This window comes from Fistularia commersonii, chromosome 14, assembly GCF_037954325.1.
Source record: "Fistularia commersonii isolate RoL2024-O1a breed Wild chromosome 14, RoL_Fcom_v1.0, whole genome shotgun sequence".
Classification (NCBI taxonomy): domain Eukaryota; kingdom Metazoa; phylum Chordata; class Actinopteri; order Syngnathiformes; family Fistulariidae; genus Fistularia; species Fistularia commersonii.
Window position 1 is genome coordinate 7,291,808 of NC_141297.1, and position 19,139 is coordinate 7,310,946.

The 19,139-nt window shown below is 48.0% G+C and overlaps 1 protein-coding gene across 2 annotated transcripts in view; it reads right to left on the reverse strand.

The window, feature by feature from the left end:
• syt6a (synaptotagmin VIa) overlaps positions 1-19,139 on the reverse strand; it is a 57,369-nt gene that overhangs the window by 9,719 nt on the left and 28,511 nt on the right. For both annotated transcript variants that reach the window (XM_086159051.1, XM_086159050.1), the window contains 2 exons: positions 4,813-5,182; positions 3,251-3,812 (listed from right to left, as the gene is read on the reverse strand). In XM_086159051.1, coding sequence (XP_086015177.1) covers positions 3,251-3,812; positions 4,813-5,182 — 932 coding nt within the window. The remainder of the gene's footprint in view (positions 1-3,250; positions 3,813-4,812; positions 5,183-19,139) is intronic.

Here is a 19,139-nt window from a genome sequence, read left to right on the forward strand (position 1 = left end):
GTTGTTTTATGAAATCACAAAAATGTCTACACGCTAGATTCACCAAGCTTCCAACCCCCCCAAAAATAAAATATCTGTTTATATAAAAGCAGATTTCAAAGGTTTGGCGTGTTTAAGAATGTCTTCTGCTGGTTGTTACATAACAAGGAGCTTCACATTAGCAACAAAGACAGGGAAGCTAATCAACGTTAACTTCTCTGACGATTAGCTTGCATCTGGCTGCCGCTAGCATTTTAGCATGACCGCGGTCTTTTACCCTTGTTAGTCAGTGAATCGGCGGGTCAGCAGGTAGTTACCGGGTGGCTTCCTGTCGCAGATTTCGAAGGTTTAGCATGTTTAGGAATGTCTTCTGCTGGTTGTTACATAACAAGGAGCTTCACATTAGCAACAAAGACGGGGAAGCTAATCAACGTAAACTTCTCTGACGATTAGCTTGCATCTGGCTGCCGCTAGCATTTTAGCATGACCGCGGTCTTTTACCCTTGTTAGTCAGTGAATCGGCGGGTCAGCAGGTAGTTACCGGGTGGCTTCCTCTCGCCCTGTGCCAGAAAAACGGCGTTGGTAGCTTTTATGGATGTTCCTATTAGCTTGAGTTACTAGCTCGAGGCGTGTTCCCCACTGCCGATTAGCATATAAAACCCTCAACGTGGTTTTGGCTCAAACGGCAAATAAGGTGATCTCATCGCTCCTTGTCAGCCGGCGTGATCGACCGCCGTTTCTTGGTGATGAATGGAGGAGGCGGAGCCTCACAGCGCCCACTAGGTCCAACCCACACTTGTTTTGGTCTTTCAGTTGAACCTGGCACGCCTGCGTTGCCTCGGGCGGAGTTTAATTGCAGAAGGATGTTGTCATAAAATGTGTGTGTGTGTGTGTGTGTGTGTGTGTGCGTGTGATGGCGGGGGGATGCAGATCATGTTTCTGCCTTCTAAGCAATAACGCCGGGAGTATTGACCGCGCCGCGGGGAAGCTCAAGTTCAGCAGCGAGGTGGCTCTTCGCTGACGGGTTGCGTTTGAAAAATCGTCTTTACAAGAACGCGATCGATTATTATTGATCGCGATCGCAATGAGCGATCTGGTGGTCCTTTTGAATTCAATGGTTGTTTTTTTTTCTCTTGATTTGATAAATGTAGCATGTAAGTTGATTCAAAATGTTATCCAGCACTTGCATCTGTTTACCAAACAAATTAAACTAGTCTATTCCTAATTTTAAGAGTAATTATCCTGAGAGCTGTGACTCATTTATGTTTCAGAGTGAAAAACTTGGTGTTTATCAATGAGCAAAAGCTTGGTTGCCGGGTTCGATTCCAGTGGGCAAATGGGATCCTGGTATTCTACCACTGACTGGTTCGATGTTTCTGTATACGCCGCTGTGATTGACAGGTGACGCCTCTTGTGTAATCTCAACTGGGACTGCCTCTAACCCTCAGATAATGTATGATTCAAATTTTTTTTTTTTTGTTATTTTCTTTCCCAGGTGGCACTATCAGGGTACCGTCATGAAATACTGAGAAAAAAATGCTCTCATTGGCTCATAAATATGGGTTAGAAAAAAATCTGACTCACTTGAAACTGCACTACATTATCGGTTATGCTGGCGTAAATGAGAGCTAGAAGTGTGTGTGTGTGCGTGTGTGTGTGTGAATAATCACGCGTTCTGCAGTGGACGCGGCGTCGAAGGCAACGATCCCTCTCAGATGATACACACACAATATGAAGACCTAATTGATGAGCCTGGTGTGTGTGTGTGTGTGTGTGTGTGTGTGTGTGTGTGATGTGACACCTGCAAACTTTGCGAGCAGCAGCGGCGCCGAGGCAGAAGCGCTCTTCCTGCTGCCGCCTACTGGCGAGCAACAGAAAGACATGAATTGAATGCGCAACGCCGCTGCTATCTGGTGATGTCACACTGAGATCGGAGTTCGGCTCCTCAAGTGGTGCGAGCGCTCAACACCCCGACCCGCCTACGGTAGATTTATGATTTTAATGGTCAGTCTGAAAATAAAATAAATAATGAGCGGGTTTGGTGCAATGTTTTCATTTTGGTGTCGGGACAGACGGGGGTTATAACATCTCCACTTCAGGTGCTCAATAATGTCGATTACAGTCCCTCCGGTGGCACTTAGGCACAAATATCCGCCGCTAAAACCAATCCAAAGTGGCTGTTTTGGATTCTGTTGTCGTGGCAGCATCAATCGGGGCCTCTTGGTCTTTTAAGCCGTTAAATCCAGGGTTCGAGTCCGCGGATGAGAAAAAAAAATGCTCCCTTTTCCTGCTTTGATGGGAAACGGTACAATTTTGGAACAGAAGGGGATCTGTGCAGATGGGTCACAAGCTGTTCCCACGTGTCGGCCTTATCCTTCACCCGCTTGCAAGGATTTCCTCGCTGTCTTGAAAAAGCGATCGTTCAATGAGACCCGGGAAGCGCGGGACGACAATCATCGTCAGCGGATAGGCTCGTAGTTTTTGGCCCATGTTCGGAGTTGTACATTCCGCGCATCTCAGATTTGTATCCTTATCTATAGCGCTTATCCTGCAGTGCGGTGGCAGGATGCTGGAGCCTTTCTTAACTGTCACTGGGCGAGAGGCAGGGCTCACCCTCGACCAGTCACCAATCATAGGACTGCATATAGAGACATTCAATCACTCACCCTCTAGATCACCCAACTGGACAACTTAGTGTCTCCAATGAACCTCTTGCTTGTTTTTGGATTGTTGGAGGAACTTGGAGAGCCTGAGGAACCTCAAACAAACACAAGGAGAACATGGAGACTCCAGGCAGAAAGGCTCCCGGTCGGAATTGAACCAGGGACCTTCTTGATGTGAGGCAGGAGTCCGAAGTACAGTTTCTGTCTCACGTTATTTCTATGTTTAATAAGCCTAATGACTTTTGGGCAGCTTCAGTGGACGTCTCACAGCTGTGCCGTCACACCCCGTCGGTCGGTACGGCTTGAAGAGATCAATGAAGCCATGAGGAGATTTAGCATTCACAGACGCTGCTACAGAAAGTGACCCGCGGACAGTTCAGTCTAATTTCTGCGAAATTCCAACGTCTATCCTCATCATCCAGGTACTAAGAACCTGCTTTGTGAACCTTCGGGCAATTGTTTACTTTGGCTTCATGAAGCTCCAGGCCGGGTGCGCATTTGTAACCGACCGATAATTGAGGGTGTGACCTCTGCCCTCGGAAATCCCCAACACCCATTGGGCAAAACGGGCGAAACGGGCAAACAGACGCAAGAATGGGTGTACTTACACTGGTGGCGTAGTCGATGTCCCTCCATATGTTGGTCTCCCGGCTGAGGTCCGACGTCTCGAAGAGGTTGTCCAGCACAACTTCCCCAATCATGTCGTGCCGGGAGAAGCGGTCAAAGTCAAAGACGCTCATGTGCAGCTTCCTGACCGGCAGCTCGTCATAAGGCACGGGGAACTGGAAGCTCTCATTGAAGGTGGGGTTGAGCGTCTTCCGATGGACGCGGGTCTGGAACTTCTTTCGGTCAGGCAGCAGGTAGATCTTCACGTAAGGGTCGGACGTGCCGCACAAGTCCTTGGCCGGGAGGTCGACTGCCTGGAGGATGTTGACCAGGAGCGCTTCATTCTCGTAGTCGTACTTGAGCGAGAAGTTGATCCGGCCGCAGTTTTTGCTGCTGCCGTTCTTGGACGAGTCCTCGGACTCCAGGGTTTTCTGCTGGTAGAGCTCCGGCTGGATGCGGCCGATGCTGGTGGACTTCTCGTCCTTGTCCAGGACGTAGTCGTTCCCCAGGTCCAGGCTGCCGACCTGCATCTGCCGGGGGAGGTGCCTCTTGAAGGAGTTGTGCCTGAGAGAGGCGGATGGAGGACAGAAACGACAGTCATTCCAGGGATCCCCATGACAGCAGGTGGACTGACAGGTTACTAACAAATGACCAAACAAAGATCAGAGAACATGGAAAATCTTGAAAGAACATGGAGAGAACCCAAGCAGGAGAACATAAAGAACCTGGAAAGAAGCCAGGTGGGATAAGATGGATGGAACCCGGGAAAGAGAACATGGAGAACCCACTGGAACAGAGCCTGACACTGTCACACTGAAATGCAAGCCACCGCGAAAATGGATATAATCATCCTAAAAATGATACCAACACAAATGCAAATAAAATGCCGGTTCTCCAAGGCCTTCCTGGAGATCTGGAGGACATCTTTGTCGAAGGTACCTTGGTTCGTCCTCATACAAGGACGACTTCCGCCCACTTTGGGGCTCGGCCATGATTAAAACACAGCTCGGGTCAAAACAAATTACATGTTTTATTCAGTTTTATCAGAAAATTCTTTTAAAGCATTTTCTTGAAAAAACATATCTGACAGTTAACGAATGACCCGAACTTTCAATAAATTATCTCAAGGAGACATCATTTATTTTCTTTAATGCCTCGAGTCCACTTTATTTTCTAAAGAAGACAAAGGTGAAATACAGGAATCCCCTTGTGGCCAGAAGATGTACTGCAACTAGCTGGATCGAGGAGGAGGCGTTTTCACAAACCGCCCCGGGAGCTGCAGTTTCGCAGATTTCTCCATCTTACCCCCCCAACACCACCACCGCCACACAAACACACAACCCTGGACATTGCATTAGTTCTTGTGAACCACTCAGCCTCCCCCGGTTGCCGTGACTATCTTTGGGGATGGAGCGCGCAGAGTTTACCGCTGTCGCCTCCTGACCTTTTCATTCTTTTTTTTTTTTTGCCGCGCCCTCTCTGACGGATGATGCGGAGCCTCGCATCCTTGTGCGAACACACAAACACACACACACACACACACACACACACTTGTAGGACTGACCGGGTGGAGGAGGCCGGCTCGGTGGTCTGCCTCTGCATGCGTTGCGTGCGCCGCAGGAAGTGCTCCCTCATGGAGAGCTGCACGTCGGTGGGGATGTCCGGCGACGTATGGCTTATCTTTACCGCCGCCTCCAGGAACCCCATCGGGCCCGCCGCGTCCTTCACCTTCTCCGTCGCCATGGGGACCGGCGCACACTGGGGACTGGGCGGCGGAAGGAGAGGCGGCTGCGGCGGGCGCGGGGGCGAGCCGGGGAACGGGGCCTTGCCGCGCCGGGGCGCCCAGCACAGCTTCCAGGAGACGAAGGCAAGGAGGCCCAGCAGAGCCAGGACGCAGACGGCAAACACGGCGAGCAGCAGGCCGAATGTGGCGTCTGGGTGGCGTGGTGGGTGGCGGGGGCGAGAGAGGACAAAGGAAAGAGAGACAGAGAAAGAGAGAGAGAGAGAGAGAATCTATTAGTAAGGGGTTTTCTTTCAGTTGGCGCAACAGCAGTTTTAAATAAGAGCGAGGACGGCGAGCCAAGAGATGCGCTTCATAAATATTAAAAGCGCCTCCATTAGTCCTCGGATCAGCCGGGCAGAGACAGCGAGCACGCTAATGCAAACACAATCACAGAGTGCGGCGTGTAACCAAACGCATACATGCACACATTTGTCGGCGGGCGAAGTGTCAGTAACAACCCCCCTGCGCCTCCCTCCAGTATCTGTTTATTTCTATATCTTCTCGAGGGGAAGCGGATTTAGGCGGCGCAGTCACACCCGCTCCGGCTTTCGGTGGGAGGAAAAGTAAATACAATTTTTTTTTTTTTTTTTTTTTTCAACACTGACAAGCAGGATTCAAGCCATGACCTCCACCTCTGGGAGCCGCTCCCCGTTCCTGCTTTAAAGTAATAATCTTTCGCCGCCTCCGAAAGGTGAGGCTCCTGTCCTGATTACCCGGATTTATCTACCAGAACCCAGGTTGTTATTTTCACGGAAAATGGCAGAAACGGGATTGAGAAAAAGTCCGGATGTTTAACGTGTTTATCAACGTTCGGACGATCGCGCGAGAAACGCTTTGAAAGGTCCGATGCCAAACGTAGACTTCCCGTCAAACTCTGAACGACCTCCGGATGTCTTCGGATTTCTTCACTTTTGACACATTATTCGGTTTCTTAAGTGCCCAGAGACCGACTCCTGCCGCAGATAAATCCCCCCCCAAAAAGCCTCGGCCCCTGCGGAGCCAAGCTCAGACACACAGGTGATGCAACGATGATTCAAACAGTGACTCCCCCTCCGCCCTCCTCGCCATAATGCAGTCTTTAGCGCTTCTGCGGCTTTATCATGGGGGTGCAGGGGGGGGTCAGGGTGGGAGCGGCGGTTGGGGGGGGGGGGGTGCTGTCTTCTCCCTGTCCATTCTGGCAGCACAACAAGGCTGAAGCGCTAAGACCCGTGAAAAGTGAAGTTCCTGCCAAGCGCTAACCTGCGCCGGCTAATCGTTTTGGCTGCACGGATACTCACCTCACCCGAGGCCATCTTTTTTCACATCCGCCATTTGGGCGGCCGGACGGACGAATCGGATAAAAGGAGGAAAGGCGTCGGGATTGAATGAAGCCGCGGTGAAATGTCAACCGGGTTATCGCGACAGCGGACTGTCCATCTTACGTGGACGGATTCAACAACAACCAATCAGAGTGAAAGAACTTGTCGCGGCGACCAAAAACAGACAGAACGTTGGATGGAGAACCCACAGCTTCACTCACCCCCCGTGTTTAAAAACATGGAAACAAGCAATTCAGTGCTGTCAGGGTCGCCGCAGTGGCTGGAGCCAATCACAGTGAGAGGCGGGATTTAACCTGGATGGGTCAGCTGTCAATCATAACATCCCATCGAGAGACCCTTCACAAATATGGACACTTTGAGTCCTCAGTGAGCCTGCCAGCTAAGGGGAACCCAGGCAGAAGAACATGGAGAACCCAAGATGGAGAACATGGAGAACCCAGATAGGATCAGGCAGAACATGGAGAACCCGCCCAGACGATATGAGACCAGGAACCTTCTTGCTGTGAGGAATACTAATCCCCGCGCCAATTTCGCATACCGCAGCCAGCTTTTAATCCCGCCTCTTTACGAACCAACTGCTTGTGATTGGCTCGGCAGAGAGAAGCCGCCCACCGGCGAGCAGAACCGATCGATATCGTTGAAACCCTAATCGAGTGTAACTTTTAAATCCGAGTCGGACTCTCCGCGGCGACGATCGCTACGGTTGTATCGGCAGGACTTCAGCGGCGATTAATCCTCTTTCTATCCGCCGCCATGTCTTGAATCCTGGGAGTTGATCTGTTCGGGGTGGAGAGAAAAGCAGATTTATGTCGCCATCAGCGACAGACGGATTGATGAATGCCACCACTTGCTCAATATCGCGCCCCGAGCACATTAATTAGGTTTCTGAATTGATGTCCGGTGTGTTTCTGCAGCGTTTTTCTGTACCCCAAGCGTACAAGATCCAGGATCCAGAATCCTCACTTGTGATTTTTCCATCGTGTTTTTTCTCTTGATTATTATAAATTAAAAAAATCACAAAAACTGTGAGTCCACCGCGGGCGCTCTGCCGCTATTAGACACAGCCGCTTTGAATCAAACACAGATTACAAGCCATGTGCTCCTCTTTATTTGTCATCAGGCGCTGCTGGTCAGCAGATGTCACCGAGCGTTGCCAAGGAAACCTGGCCCCGTGTCGACCCGGTCGGTCTGGCGGCGTTTGAGCAGGGCACCTCAGTACAGCGCTGATTCACTTTCCTTGGGTATTTCCATCTGGTACTACTGTATACCTTGCCCTGTAGTACACTTCAGGGGGACAATACTTTACTTTTACTTCCCCATCAGTACATGTAAATGTTGCCTTATGTAATATTCCAGTCTTTACACTGTTCACGATTAGTTTCATACTATCGCGCTGTCTATGAAAAAGGTCCGATTACCTATATGCGATACACTTGTAAGTACAGTCTTGCAGGACCATGGATATTACTCTAAACAAAGTATTTAAAAATGGCTTTGCATCCATAAACGTTACTATTAGAAGATAGTTAAATGTGATAAGACAAAACGACATGGAATGAGTACTTTTCGCTGACAGTGCTCTTGAGTGGCGTAAGAAGGGTATCACTGGGAGTACTATGACACCTCAGGTACCAATACGGTACCAGGAGTACCAGGATACCATGGGTACTTTCACACTTGGGATACAAGGCCACTGGGAGAACTAAGATATTTTATTTATTGTACTTTATTAATCCCTTGCGGGAAATTAATTCTCATGACATGCTGTCTCGCAGCACCAGGGGATCAGTGTCTTAATCGACAATACTTCGACACACTAGGAGGAGGCTCGAACTAGGAACGATCGGTTCTGTAGACGATCGCTCTGCCCCCTGCGCCCCCTAAAAGTCACTCCTTTGAGCTCCATTTGAATCAGCGACCTAAGGATGCCTGGTATCTCCACAACAGTCCTCCGCTGTTCCAGCTGAGCTAGCGAAGGGCTAAGGGAAATGCTCTGGATACCACGGCTAGCACGCCACTAGGAGAACTATGATACAACGGAGTACCAGGATACCAGCGGACTTTGATACTAGGGGTATCAAGACTCTATTTTCATCAAGATATCAGGGGTGTTAAGATATGAAATGATAATTTTACTGCCGTGGTTGTGCTCGTAACACAATTTCTACTTTTACTTCCCTGGAGGACTTGAATACTTTTGTCTGGCAGTACTATTCATTTTTAAGACGTCACTTAAGCCTCATTTATGCATACAGGACTTTCTCAGAAAATTAGAGTTCTTTATCTTTTTAATGCAATTGAAAACACAAAAATTACTTTTTCATGATATTACAATATTTTGAGATAGGATTTTTGAGTTTTCTTAAGATGTAAGCCATAATCAGCAATATTAAAATAATAAAAGGCTTGCAATATTTCAATTGATTTGTAATGAATCCAGAATGTATGACATTTTTGTTTTTGTAATCGCATTACAGAAGATAAAGAACTTTATCACAATATTCTAATTTTCCGAGACAGTCCTGTATTTCCCACGCAGGGTTTGTTGAGCAATGCATCCACTAGAGTGGAGACCAGAGTTCAGAGTTCATTTCCTACTTCTGTTTCAAACAATAACAAATATTCTGTCAACTAAAAATTCTTCCCCCTGGTTACACTCTGTTCCTTTCACTGGTTCCACTTGCGGCTGTACTGCTCCGTTTGCTTCGATCGGCCACGTGTCCGCTAGTTCCCAAAATACATAGACAATGACAGAAAGCTCCGTCGGTACGCGGATTTAAAGTTGAGACCTTAATCGAAATTTACAAAAAAAAAAAAATGACATATTAGGCTAAAACCGCTGAAACATCAATCCATGTGCATTTGAACTATCCCCGGACCAACTCACGAGCCGCTGCTTTAGAAAAAGCTAAATGATGCACTGGCTGAGCCCGGCGGTCGGCGGGATTTGGGAGCGGATGCCCGGATTTACACCGGGTGGAGGATTTCTCCAGAACAGTCCGTGACATCTCTTATTTCACACGGCTCTCCGTGAAAAACCCTCGCCTGGACCGGACTGTCGCTCACTGAGCCGTCATCCGCACATCAAGCCGAATTGAATTTGACCGGGCGCCGTCAACCCCCGCCCTCCGCGGATCCCCGACAGCTCTAAGAGGACTTGCGTTTGGGAGGAGAAACTTCAGCTCGGGTTACTCATAGGACTGTCAAACACCTACAGAAACGGCAAACAGCGCCCGTGAGCGTTGCTCTCACAGCGGCGGCGGCGAGTTCGCTCTCCCGGATGAAACTTCACGCGGCGACAAAGCAGAAGCGCGAGAGGAATCTAAAAGTCCGGGGCGCCTCGATCCGGGCGTGACGGCAACACAGGCACGCCGAACAAAAAAGGTTAATGAGAGAACGGCGGTACCCGCGAAGGCCCCGGCGACGCCTGTCAAGACGACAGCAGCGAAAAGCGGCGTTTTAAACACGGCGGGTGCGGAAATAGAAACACGGAGGCTTGTTAATGTCTCATCTCGTCAGAGGGGAGAAAAAAAAAAAAAAAGGGTGCGGGGAGTTAATGACGCCGCGGCGGTGAGACACCGACAGGCGTGAAGGCGAGAGAAATAGAGGGGTGATAAAAAAGCCATTGTTCCTCCTCTTCATCCAGACAGATGTGTAATGGAGCAGAGCTGTGTGAACACATTACTCCCCGCGGACAAAACCTCCCCTGACAGCGTGAGACCGGGTCGACCCTCACGCCGCCCGCCCCCATCGCCGCAAAGCGGGGGGAAAAGGGACGGGGCCGCCGCCGCCACCGCCGCCGCCGCCATCCTGCGTCGGTCGGAAGGGTCTCGGGATCAATATCTCGCTCGGTGAATCAATCTTGCGGGAAAAGCTCCCTCTGTTTGGAGTAAAGGGCGAGGGAGCGGAGGTGCAAAGGCGTGAGGGCACGAGGGCTCTATAAATGGAAGGTGTCACTTCCCCCCCAACCCCCCGGTCGCCGGGGGTGACGGGTACGAATTCGACGGAGGCTCTCTTTGCGGCGACAGAAGCCGACAACTAAAACACACAGCTGTGAAGCAAAGCCCGTTCACCCGAAACACAAGGCAGAAAACACAGCTTCACTGGAATGATAGATGTATGATTGACAGCAGAAACCCTGCCTCTTGCTAGATCTCCGCTGTGATTGGCTCCCGCACCTACGTAAGTGCTAAATGAATATTTGAAATGGTTGTTACCGTCGCGTTAAATGGCGATGAGGGCGGTGGAGTTCAGTTCTCGCGTTAAGATTGTCGTCCCATTGGCTCATCAATCAGGAAATCAGTGGTTTCAAGCCCCGCCTCCTTCCCCAGCGCCAACTACGATTGGTTCCAGCCCGGCGGTATAAGTAAGCAGTAGAAAATGAACTGATTCATGTCAAGGAACTAAGACGGCCTTTTGAGCAGAGGGTCCTGGACAGGCGGTTCCACGACTGCTGTCAAACCGCAACGTCGTTATGTAACAATCAGCCGAAGCCGGCCTGCTTGATTACCATGCGGGGAAACTGATTACAGGTTATTGATCACTTGGGGTCAACGGAAAGATTCTCGGTGTAAAACTGCTTCGTGGAGGTGTTGCCCGGGCAACAATCTCACGCTCGGCGATGATTAAATGTTTCCTCTCTGATCCTCATATTACAGTTTTGCAGGAAATTGCAACCTGGTTGCTCAGAGATCGTCCTCAGGATTCATCAAATTGCTAACAGCCAACTCTGTAAATCTCTGTAGCCAATTGGCAGCAAAAGCGTGGCCTAAAAATTACATCAGCTAAAACATCACATCAGCTAAAAATCACCCAAATTATTAAGGACTACCCCAACACGTGCACACACACTACCACCAACGACAGCAGCCAAGTAGAGCTACATCGGAGAACTCGAAATGTTGTCATGTAAGGACTCCGGGTCACAAAAGTACAGAGTAAATGTTTTTAAGTGGGAGGAATATAAAGAGAATCGTAAGACTTTATGATGTTCAAGTGTCTCTTTAGATGAAGTGGACCCGTAGGGGTGTTTAGTTCTCCGGCAGACATCTGCACTGCCGTGACAGAGACGCCGACTCCTTCCTGACTGACTTTAGAGGAAGCGGGGATTTCACTGCAGTCGAGTCCAGACCCGCAGAACCAGAACTCTGACGCCATGTCAACCCCTCTGACCCGACAGCTCACTTCCTCCGCCAGGGGAAAAAAAAAAAAAAAATTAGGAATAGAGAGTTCTGGCTCTGAATGCACCGGGAGGAGGGCGGCCAAATCTGTGTTTGTGGATGGCGGGTCGGGGTCGCAGCTGGTATGTTGTTGTTTAACGGAGCCCTATAATTAAAAGATAACAGTAAAACAGACTCCGGCTCCAGATGGGAGTTTTTCTGACCCGTCGGTGACCTGAACTCCTCAAGTCGCAATTTAGAACCCAGTCTGCTCTCAACACGGACCAAGTCAAGCCGATAGCAAAAGTACAAGGATACGAGGGGTATTAGGATGCCAAGGGTACTAATATACCTGGAGTACTTGGAAATGAAATACTACGGATACCAGAGGACAAGCAGTACCGGGGTAACAGGGTTATCATCCGCTAGGGGGAACCAATGCACTAGGGGTCCCAGGAGGTATCACTGGGAGTGGTATGTTATCTGAGGTACCAGGATACCGAGGGTACCTTGGTATCCTGGTACCTCAGATATACCTCAGATATACCTTAGGGTACCTTTGTATTCAAGTACCCATGGTATTTAAATACAAAGGATACCAGGTGTACTTGGATACCAGGAGAGCTAAAATACAAGGGTATCAGGATACCAAGGGACCTTGATACCAGGGGTATCAGGATACTAGGCAATGGCACTATCAAGATACCAAGGGTATTAAGTTACAAGACCTCACTCTGAGTTTTGGGACACAACCAAAAGAAACCAAAGCCTCACGGGTATTTCTTCAGTTCATCCTTCCATCTTTTGACGGGTGCTGTCAAAATCCAGCACCCATGTTGCAAGACCAGGGGCTCAAAGTCAAAGCAGAAGCAGAGGCTGGAGCCTTGAGAAAAATGAGAGGTGACAATTAGTGACACTGAAGCAGGAAGGAGGGACACCCTGAATTTTGAGCCTCCGTAACTTCGACCCGTCGGACATTGATCGGACGATGATCAGAATCATCTGTGACATTTATTCTTCTGCCTAAGGACAGATTTCTCAACTTTATCTCCGATTTTTGTTTTTGTCCTTATTAATAGAACTGACCTCGGTTTGGGCCTCAAGTTTGGACAGAAAACTCTGGCTCTGTGCAAACAAGATGATTTCAAACTGAAGTAAGATCACACAGTACCTGTGAAGACTTTTGAGGAGCAGGGAGTCAACGTGCCACAGGTGAGCAATCAGACAGGTGGATCTCGTCAGGAGAATCAGGAGGGCGGCAGGACGAAACAGGAGGAGGAAAGTGGATTTGAGGGCGTGACAGGGCAAGACCATAAAGAAAAAGCTCCTGGTTGGGAAACTTTGAAAAACCAACATCGCCAAAAATAATTCGGGTTCCGATGTTTTTGGTTTTCTGAGCTCTGACAGTCGACGCCTCCGGTTGGACGAAAAAAAAACAAAACTCCTCGTCTTTAAAAGGTAAGATATTTGCTATATGTCTTACTTTTATTCTGGTAAACTTTAAAAGTGACTTGAACAAAATAGAAAACGTGAAAGCATACCGTGACAAGTTTTCTCCGCTTTGGCCCTAGTGTCACCAAACGCCAAGATCTCGTGCCGAACGGATTAAACTAACACATGACCTATGATGTCATCAGTGCTGCGCCTGACCTTTACTTAAAGGCCACACGGGAGCGTCCGCCGCTCGTTTCGGAAGGTTTTAATCCGGGTCGTCTCGGAGCGGAGTCCTCGAGCGGGGCGACCTCCCTCAGGAGACCCGGGTCTCCGTTTCAATCCTTGGAGATGGACGCTCACTTTAATTTGACGTGACTCGTCCTCGCCCGGAGACGTCAGGCTAATATCCCTTCGACCCTCGTGCCACGTCGGTTCTCGCTCCTCGCCGAGAATATATTTCTTGTCGCACGTTGTCATTACCCGGAATGTAATGTCCTCAAATGAGGACATTTCATTTCGAGTTCACTTCACCTTCATGCTTTGTTCCACTTGTCATTGCCTTGTTGTCCTCGTGGCTTCAGCGTTTTTTGCACCTGCTCTTGAAGTAAATCTCTGCGTTAAGATGAGCTTTCACGGTTAATTGATTTTGACTCCGCTGTCTGTGTGCATCTCATCATGCATTTTAGCTAAAAGGCTAACGCTACAATGCTGCTAATAGGAAATTGTTCCTTCGGGGACACGCAGACTGAGTCTTTGTCCACACGGAAATAAAATCGGTTGCGTTGTGAAGTTTTCCTTATAGTGTGCATGCTTGAAAATGGTCTTCCTTTATCAAGTGCCCTCACAATTTCACAGTGTCATTGGAGAAACGCCCGATTGACCAGCTGATCTATGGCTGCCAAGGATAAGAAAACACTGAACCGGCGCATAAAACTCATGCTACTTTAACAAGCACAAGATGAAGCGATGCCACATCGTGATTCGCCATTGCTGCTGTTGTTAGCAGGGGTTAGCATATGTGGGCTAACAAAGAGACGCCAACGTAGAGGCTTGTTTAGTGCCGGATCTGAAAAAAGATCATGTGACAGGAAGCGGGTGGTGCAATTTCCCTTCCAATCAACATTCTCTGAATGGAGGATGAAGTTATTTTTCTTTTTTCCCGGTCTATGTTTTTTGTCACATCTCGCTGTAATCTTTCCGATTTTCCAGAGTGAATTGTTTTGCGAAAAATTTGCACCAAATTACGGGAAATTGGAAAGAAATGTTCAGGAAATGAGCATTCAGACTTTTTTTTTTTTTTTAAAGGTCTCAGCTATTTGCCGCAAAAGCCCGAAAATGACCGGGTAAAGTCTAATTTAAACCCCTTTTATCCAAGTGTGAATTCAATGCCTGTTTTTACCAGGCAGGACTTGAAAGCGAACGCCTCGTGCCCGGAGAGCCAATACCTTTTTCACCCCTAAAGCCGATCAGCGGTTTAACTTTTTATTTATTTATATGTTTTTCTTAAATAATCCGGACGTGAAGCGGGGAAATGTGCCTCCGTCGACCGTTACGGTTTCCAAAGCAGGGGGGGAACAGACGACCAGACTGTCACCATGGTTACCGATGTCGAACAGACTTGGAGTTCACACTAGCCCTACGGGTTTCAGCAGATTTCTTTTACGAGGACTGAAAGACAGCAGATCAGACATTTAATGCCTGATGCGGGAACGCAAACATGAGTGGTTGAGGACACCTGAACGCATCACCATCTTCCCAAAACGATGGTTTAGGAGGTAAACAAACATGGCCGACAAAAGGCCGGCCGTTGTAGTCAACCTGTTTTTTTTTCAGCCTCGTTTTTTTTGCCGTTTGCCTATCCTCTCTCCTTCCTGTTGCCTTCTGACACTACTTCCTGTTTACCGCCTCTTCCTACCCGATGAGCCGGCTCGAAAACAAGTCTGACATCTAACGAGGTCGGGTCTGCGCCCCTCCCATGCAACAAGCCCCGCCCCCTGGCTGCAATAAGCCCCGCCCACCGCCTCTGACCAGTACCTCCCATGAATCCTTGGGGGAAATTGGGGCATGGAATTTTCTGCCGTGTCGGCCTTTTCGCTAACAGGCGTCAGCGTCGGATTTAAAATGTGCGAGGAGTCTTTATTTCTTTTTTCCGTACCCTCACAGGTGTGTGTGTGATACACTTTTTAATCTCAGTGTGGGCACATCAGCCATTTCTGTATCCAATGCTGTCTTTTGCTCTCCAGAGCTGCCACAAAAGCCCGTAATCCATTCCCAAATCCTAAATCTCCAGCTTCTATGCTGAGGAGTTTACACCCTGGAAGCGCGACTTGTGAGTGTGTGTGTGTGTGTGTGTGTGTGTGTGTGTGTGATGAATTTGACACCAGAATGTGAAGTGGAGGGGTGGAGGGGGGCGCGAAGCATCACAAGTAGGAAAAGCTAGCGCTCATTATCCGCCGTTCCAATTTCATTCGTTTGCAATCCAGCCGTTTTAAGGGCAAACAACTTCTTTTTTTTTTTTTTCCCAAACAGTCCTTCTGTAAAGCTATACGGATTCGTAGGCCAAAGGAAATAAAAAGGAACATAACTTGTAACGACAGGCAACATAAGGGCCTTCCATCGCAACCAATGAAGCGGTAAAAGCTTCATGCCGGCAATAACAGCTTCTTGCGGTTGAAGTTGTTTGCCGGTGGGTGTAACCTTTGGTGGAAATACGCTGTTGTTTTTAGAGGTGGGGATTCTTCACCGTTCTCAGGCTTCACGCCGCCATTTTTAAAGATTTTAAAGCTTTTTATGTCCGCGCGCGGATTTAATTCCACTTCCTGTTGGGCATTTGTGGTTTTTGGAGGTCGGGTGAGTCGGTGTTGTTCCGGCTGTTTACAGCCAGCAAATGTAGCGCAGGTTCGCTATCGCGGCGCAAGGGGGTCGGAGAAGCTAATTGGTTAGCGCCAGGTTCAGGCTAGCAACAACAAACATGGCTGGGGACTGCAGGGGGGCGGAACAGATGAATCATGATTCTGTAAACACACACACAAACACACTTCAAAAAAAATGATGACTTCTTCCTTCCTGATCTCCTCAATCGATTTTTATACTTCGCCTCCGACATATTTTCCCCCCCGCGGAAACAACAGACTCCTTTTTAGAGAGAGGAGAAAAAGCAGGTTCAAGCGGAGTTTAAAACGACAACAGCTACAGAATGCATGCCTGTCGAGAAACGGCTTTCAGAGGCAGCAGGAGTATATTTATTTTACTAGCATATGTCAGGCTCAAATTATCTGTAAAGAATTTTTTCTTTTGCTCGTTCTTGGACAAAGATCGTTCATTTAAATCCCGTGTTATGAGACTTGTTGGTTTTTACGTCCTCATTCAAGGACGATCTGTTGGCCGGATCCTTAAATGGACCCTCCTGCCCGGTGGCACAAAGGCGAACTGCAACTATGAATGCTAACAAGATGCATCTGCAGATTTCCAAAGCTCAAAAATCCTGTTTTGTAGCTTGAAGTTATTAGGATGCTGTTCAATGACCCGTTGTCCTCATATGAGGACACTTTTTTGATTTAGTTTTTTTTTTCACTTGCTTAGATCTTATCGCTGAAATACTACAATAAAAACACCTGTTGTCAGTCATCCAGATCACGGTGAATTCTTGTTGAAATCTTCTTGTTGCGGCGACTGGACTTAAATTTTCTTCACTTGGAGACGTCTGAAATTCGAGTCCAGCTGCCGCAACACGAAGATTTCGACCAGCATCTTGTGTCGGTTAAAATCCTGGCACGTGGAGCTCGACACCCTGAACGGTAGCAGTTGGGGAGGAGGGACGGGTGTGTGGCGGGTCGATTGGCGGCTTTGGCAGCCGTACTGGCAAATGACTCTCGAAAATTACAATTTGGCAACACTGTGGCGCGGTGGTTAGCGCTTCGGCCTTACAGCACGAAGTTCGATCACAGTTCGATTCAGACAATGGGGTCCTTTTGGGGTTCCGCAGTCCAAGAACCCCCGCAGGTTTATTGGAAAAAAATCGGTAAAATTGCCCCGAATGAGCACGTGAATGGTTGTCTGAATGTACATGTAGCCCTGGGAATGACTGGTGACCAGATCAGTGTACCCCGCCTCTCGCCCGATGACTGCTGGGATGGTTTCCAGCATCCCCCGCGACCCCGAGTGCACGATAAGCGGCAGACGATGGATGGATGGATGGATGGATTTGGCAATCGGCAACGCTTGCAGTGCCCCTGACTGAGTGAATGCACCGCTCCTGAGATAATCCACTCATTTCAGTTGTTTAATCCTGTAAACAAGCTAAACGGCTCAGATTGCCTGTGAGCAGATTAACACCACCACAGGTTTTGTGGCGACTACAAGGCAGAACAATTATTTATATTTATTTTTGTTTGTAAACAAGGCTCGAATGCTAGTAGAGTCCTAATATTTGGCATAAAGATTAAAAAGCCATAAATCTGTTTTAACATTTCAGACATAAATATTGAATTAAAAAAAAAAAAAACTATTAAAAGCAAAGGAAAGTATATCTTTAACCAGAATTAATAGTAATAGAATTGTTATCACACAATCACAACTATTAGGGGGCAGAATGAGAACTTAAGAAATTGCCGCAGAATCAAAAATTTGATTCTGAGGAAAGAAACGCCCAAAGATGGAAGAGGCGGCTTCTAATATCTGCAGGACTTTTGATTATTACACAGTCATTACGTAAATTATTCTCGTGATATGAAGACTTCATCCGTACAACTTTCTCTCAGTTCGAAACGAAATGTCAGAAAGACATAAATCATGCGTTGAGTTTCCTAATGGTGGGTTCACACACACAGACACACACACACGCACACACTTGTGTGTGGAGAGACAGTAATCCACGGAGGAGAGCCCCTTATCTCCTCCACGAGTGCGGAGTTAATCAAAGCACGGTCGCTTTTCTCCTCTGCATCTTCTAATCCTACGCAGCGGACCAGAAGCAGCCATCGCCGGTCCGGGAAAAGTTTTTAAAATAAATCTAACTCATTACAAACGCCATATCTTTTTGAAAAAAAAAAAAAAAAAAAAAATCGGGCTTCTCGTCTGTGTCAAATTCTGCAAGATTGCTTCCGTCCGGTGGGCAGCTGGGCCCCGTGGGGGGGGGGGGCGGGCTACCGAATTAGCATCTGGCGGTATCAGACAATTAACCCGCTGTCGACCCGGAGGCCCTTATCTCTGTCGGGCTCCGCACCGCTAACACGCCACTAGCCTGCAGGCTCCGCCTCCCGCCGCCACCCCTCGCAGGAAGTTAACAGCACCCTCTCATTAGCTTCAGTGCTAAGATTTGTGCATTTCCGATAGCGGAAGCAAATATGTCATCCCTAAAGACTTGGTTTTGTCTAGTTTTTTCTTATATCCCTTCACTGAGGTGGGGTTCGCCGGTCATGTGGAGACGTACAACCATTCGCCCGTTGATGCATGATGTTATAATATTGTTGTTTAGAGTCAGAATCGGTGCAAAAAGTCCTTGACGGACGTCTATGTGGTAGAAAACGCTGCAGTGTCTGCTGTCCGCAGTATTACTGCAAGGAGATATCACTGCGTCAGATACTAATCCCGTGTTGCTTAGCCTTGAACGACGATGAGATAACCAATGGGGGGGATGTAAAAAAGAAAAAAAAAAAAAAAAACACAAAACCCGTTTATAACTGCATAAAGGAACCCCAGTGTCGCATCTGGTTTTGTTATTACTGCCATATTACACCTTTATAACCTCATTCTCAATTATAAACGTCGCTCCCTTTTCGCCTGCGGCACTTTTTCTTAAACTCTGGATGGATTCTTCCACATGACAAACTGAGTGATGGATGTGTAAGAGGAAAAATTTTTAAATTAAGAAAAGACTTTCAGGGATATAGGGCGACTTTTTTTTTTTCCTCACCTGCTGATTCTCGACCCCCCTCAATGTTTACACTTTGTCTGCAGTGTTCTGCTTCACTTCTTGAAGTCACCCTGTCTTTCAGATTTGTTGCCACGGTTACACTCACGGCGGGGGGGGTGCTTTTAATGAATTGCAGTCAAACAGCAGCAGATATAGAGATTAATGAATTCAGTCTGTCAATCCAAGGTCAGAATGGTGTCCCTTGTTTTTTTTTTTCTTTTTAAAAAAGAGTAAGACTAGAATTTTAATTGTTATTACTGTGTCAATACAGTTTAAAAAAAT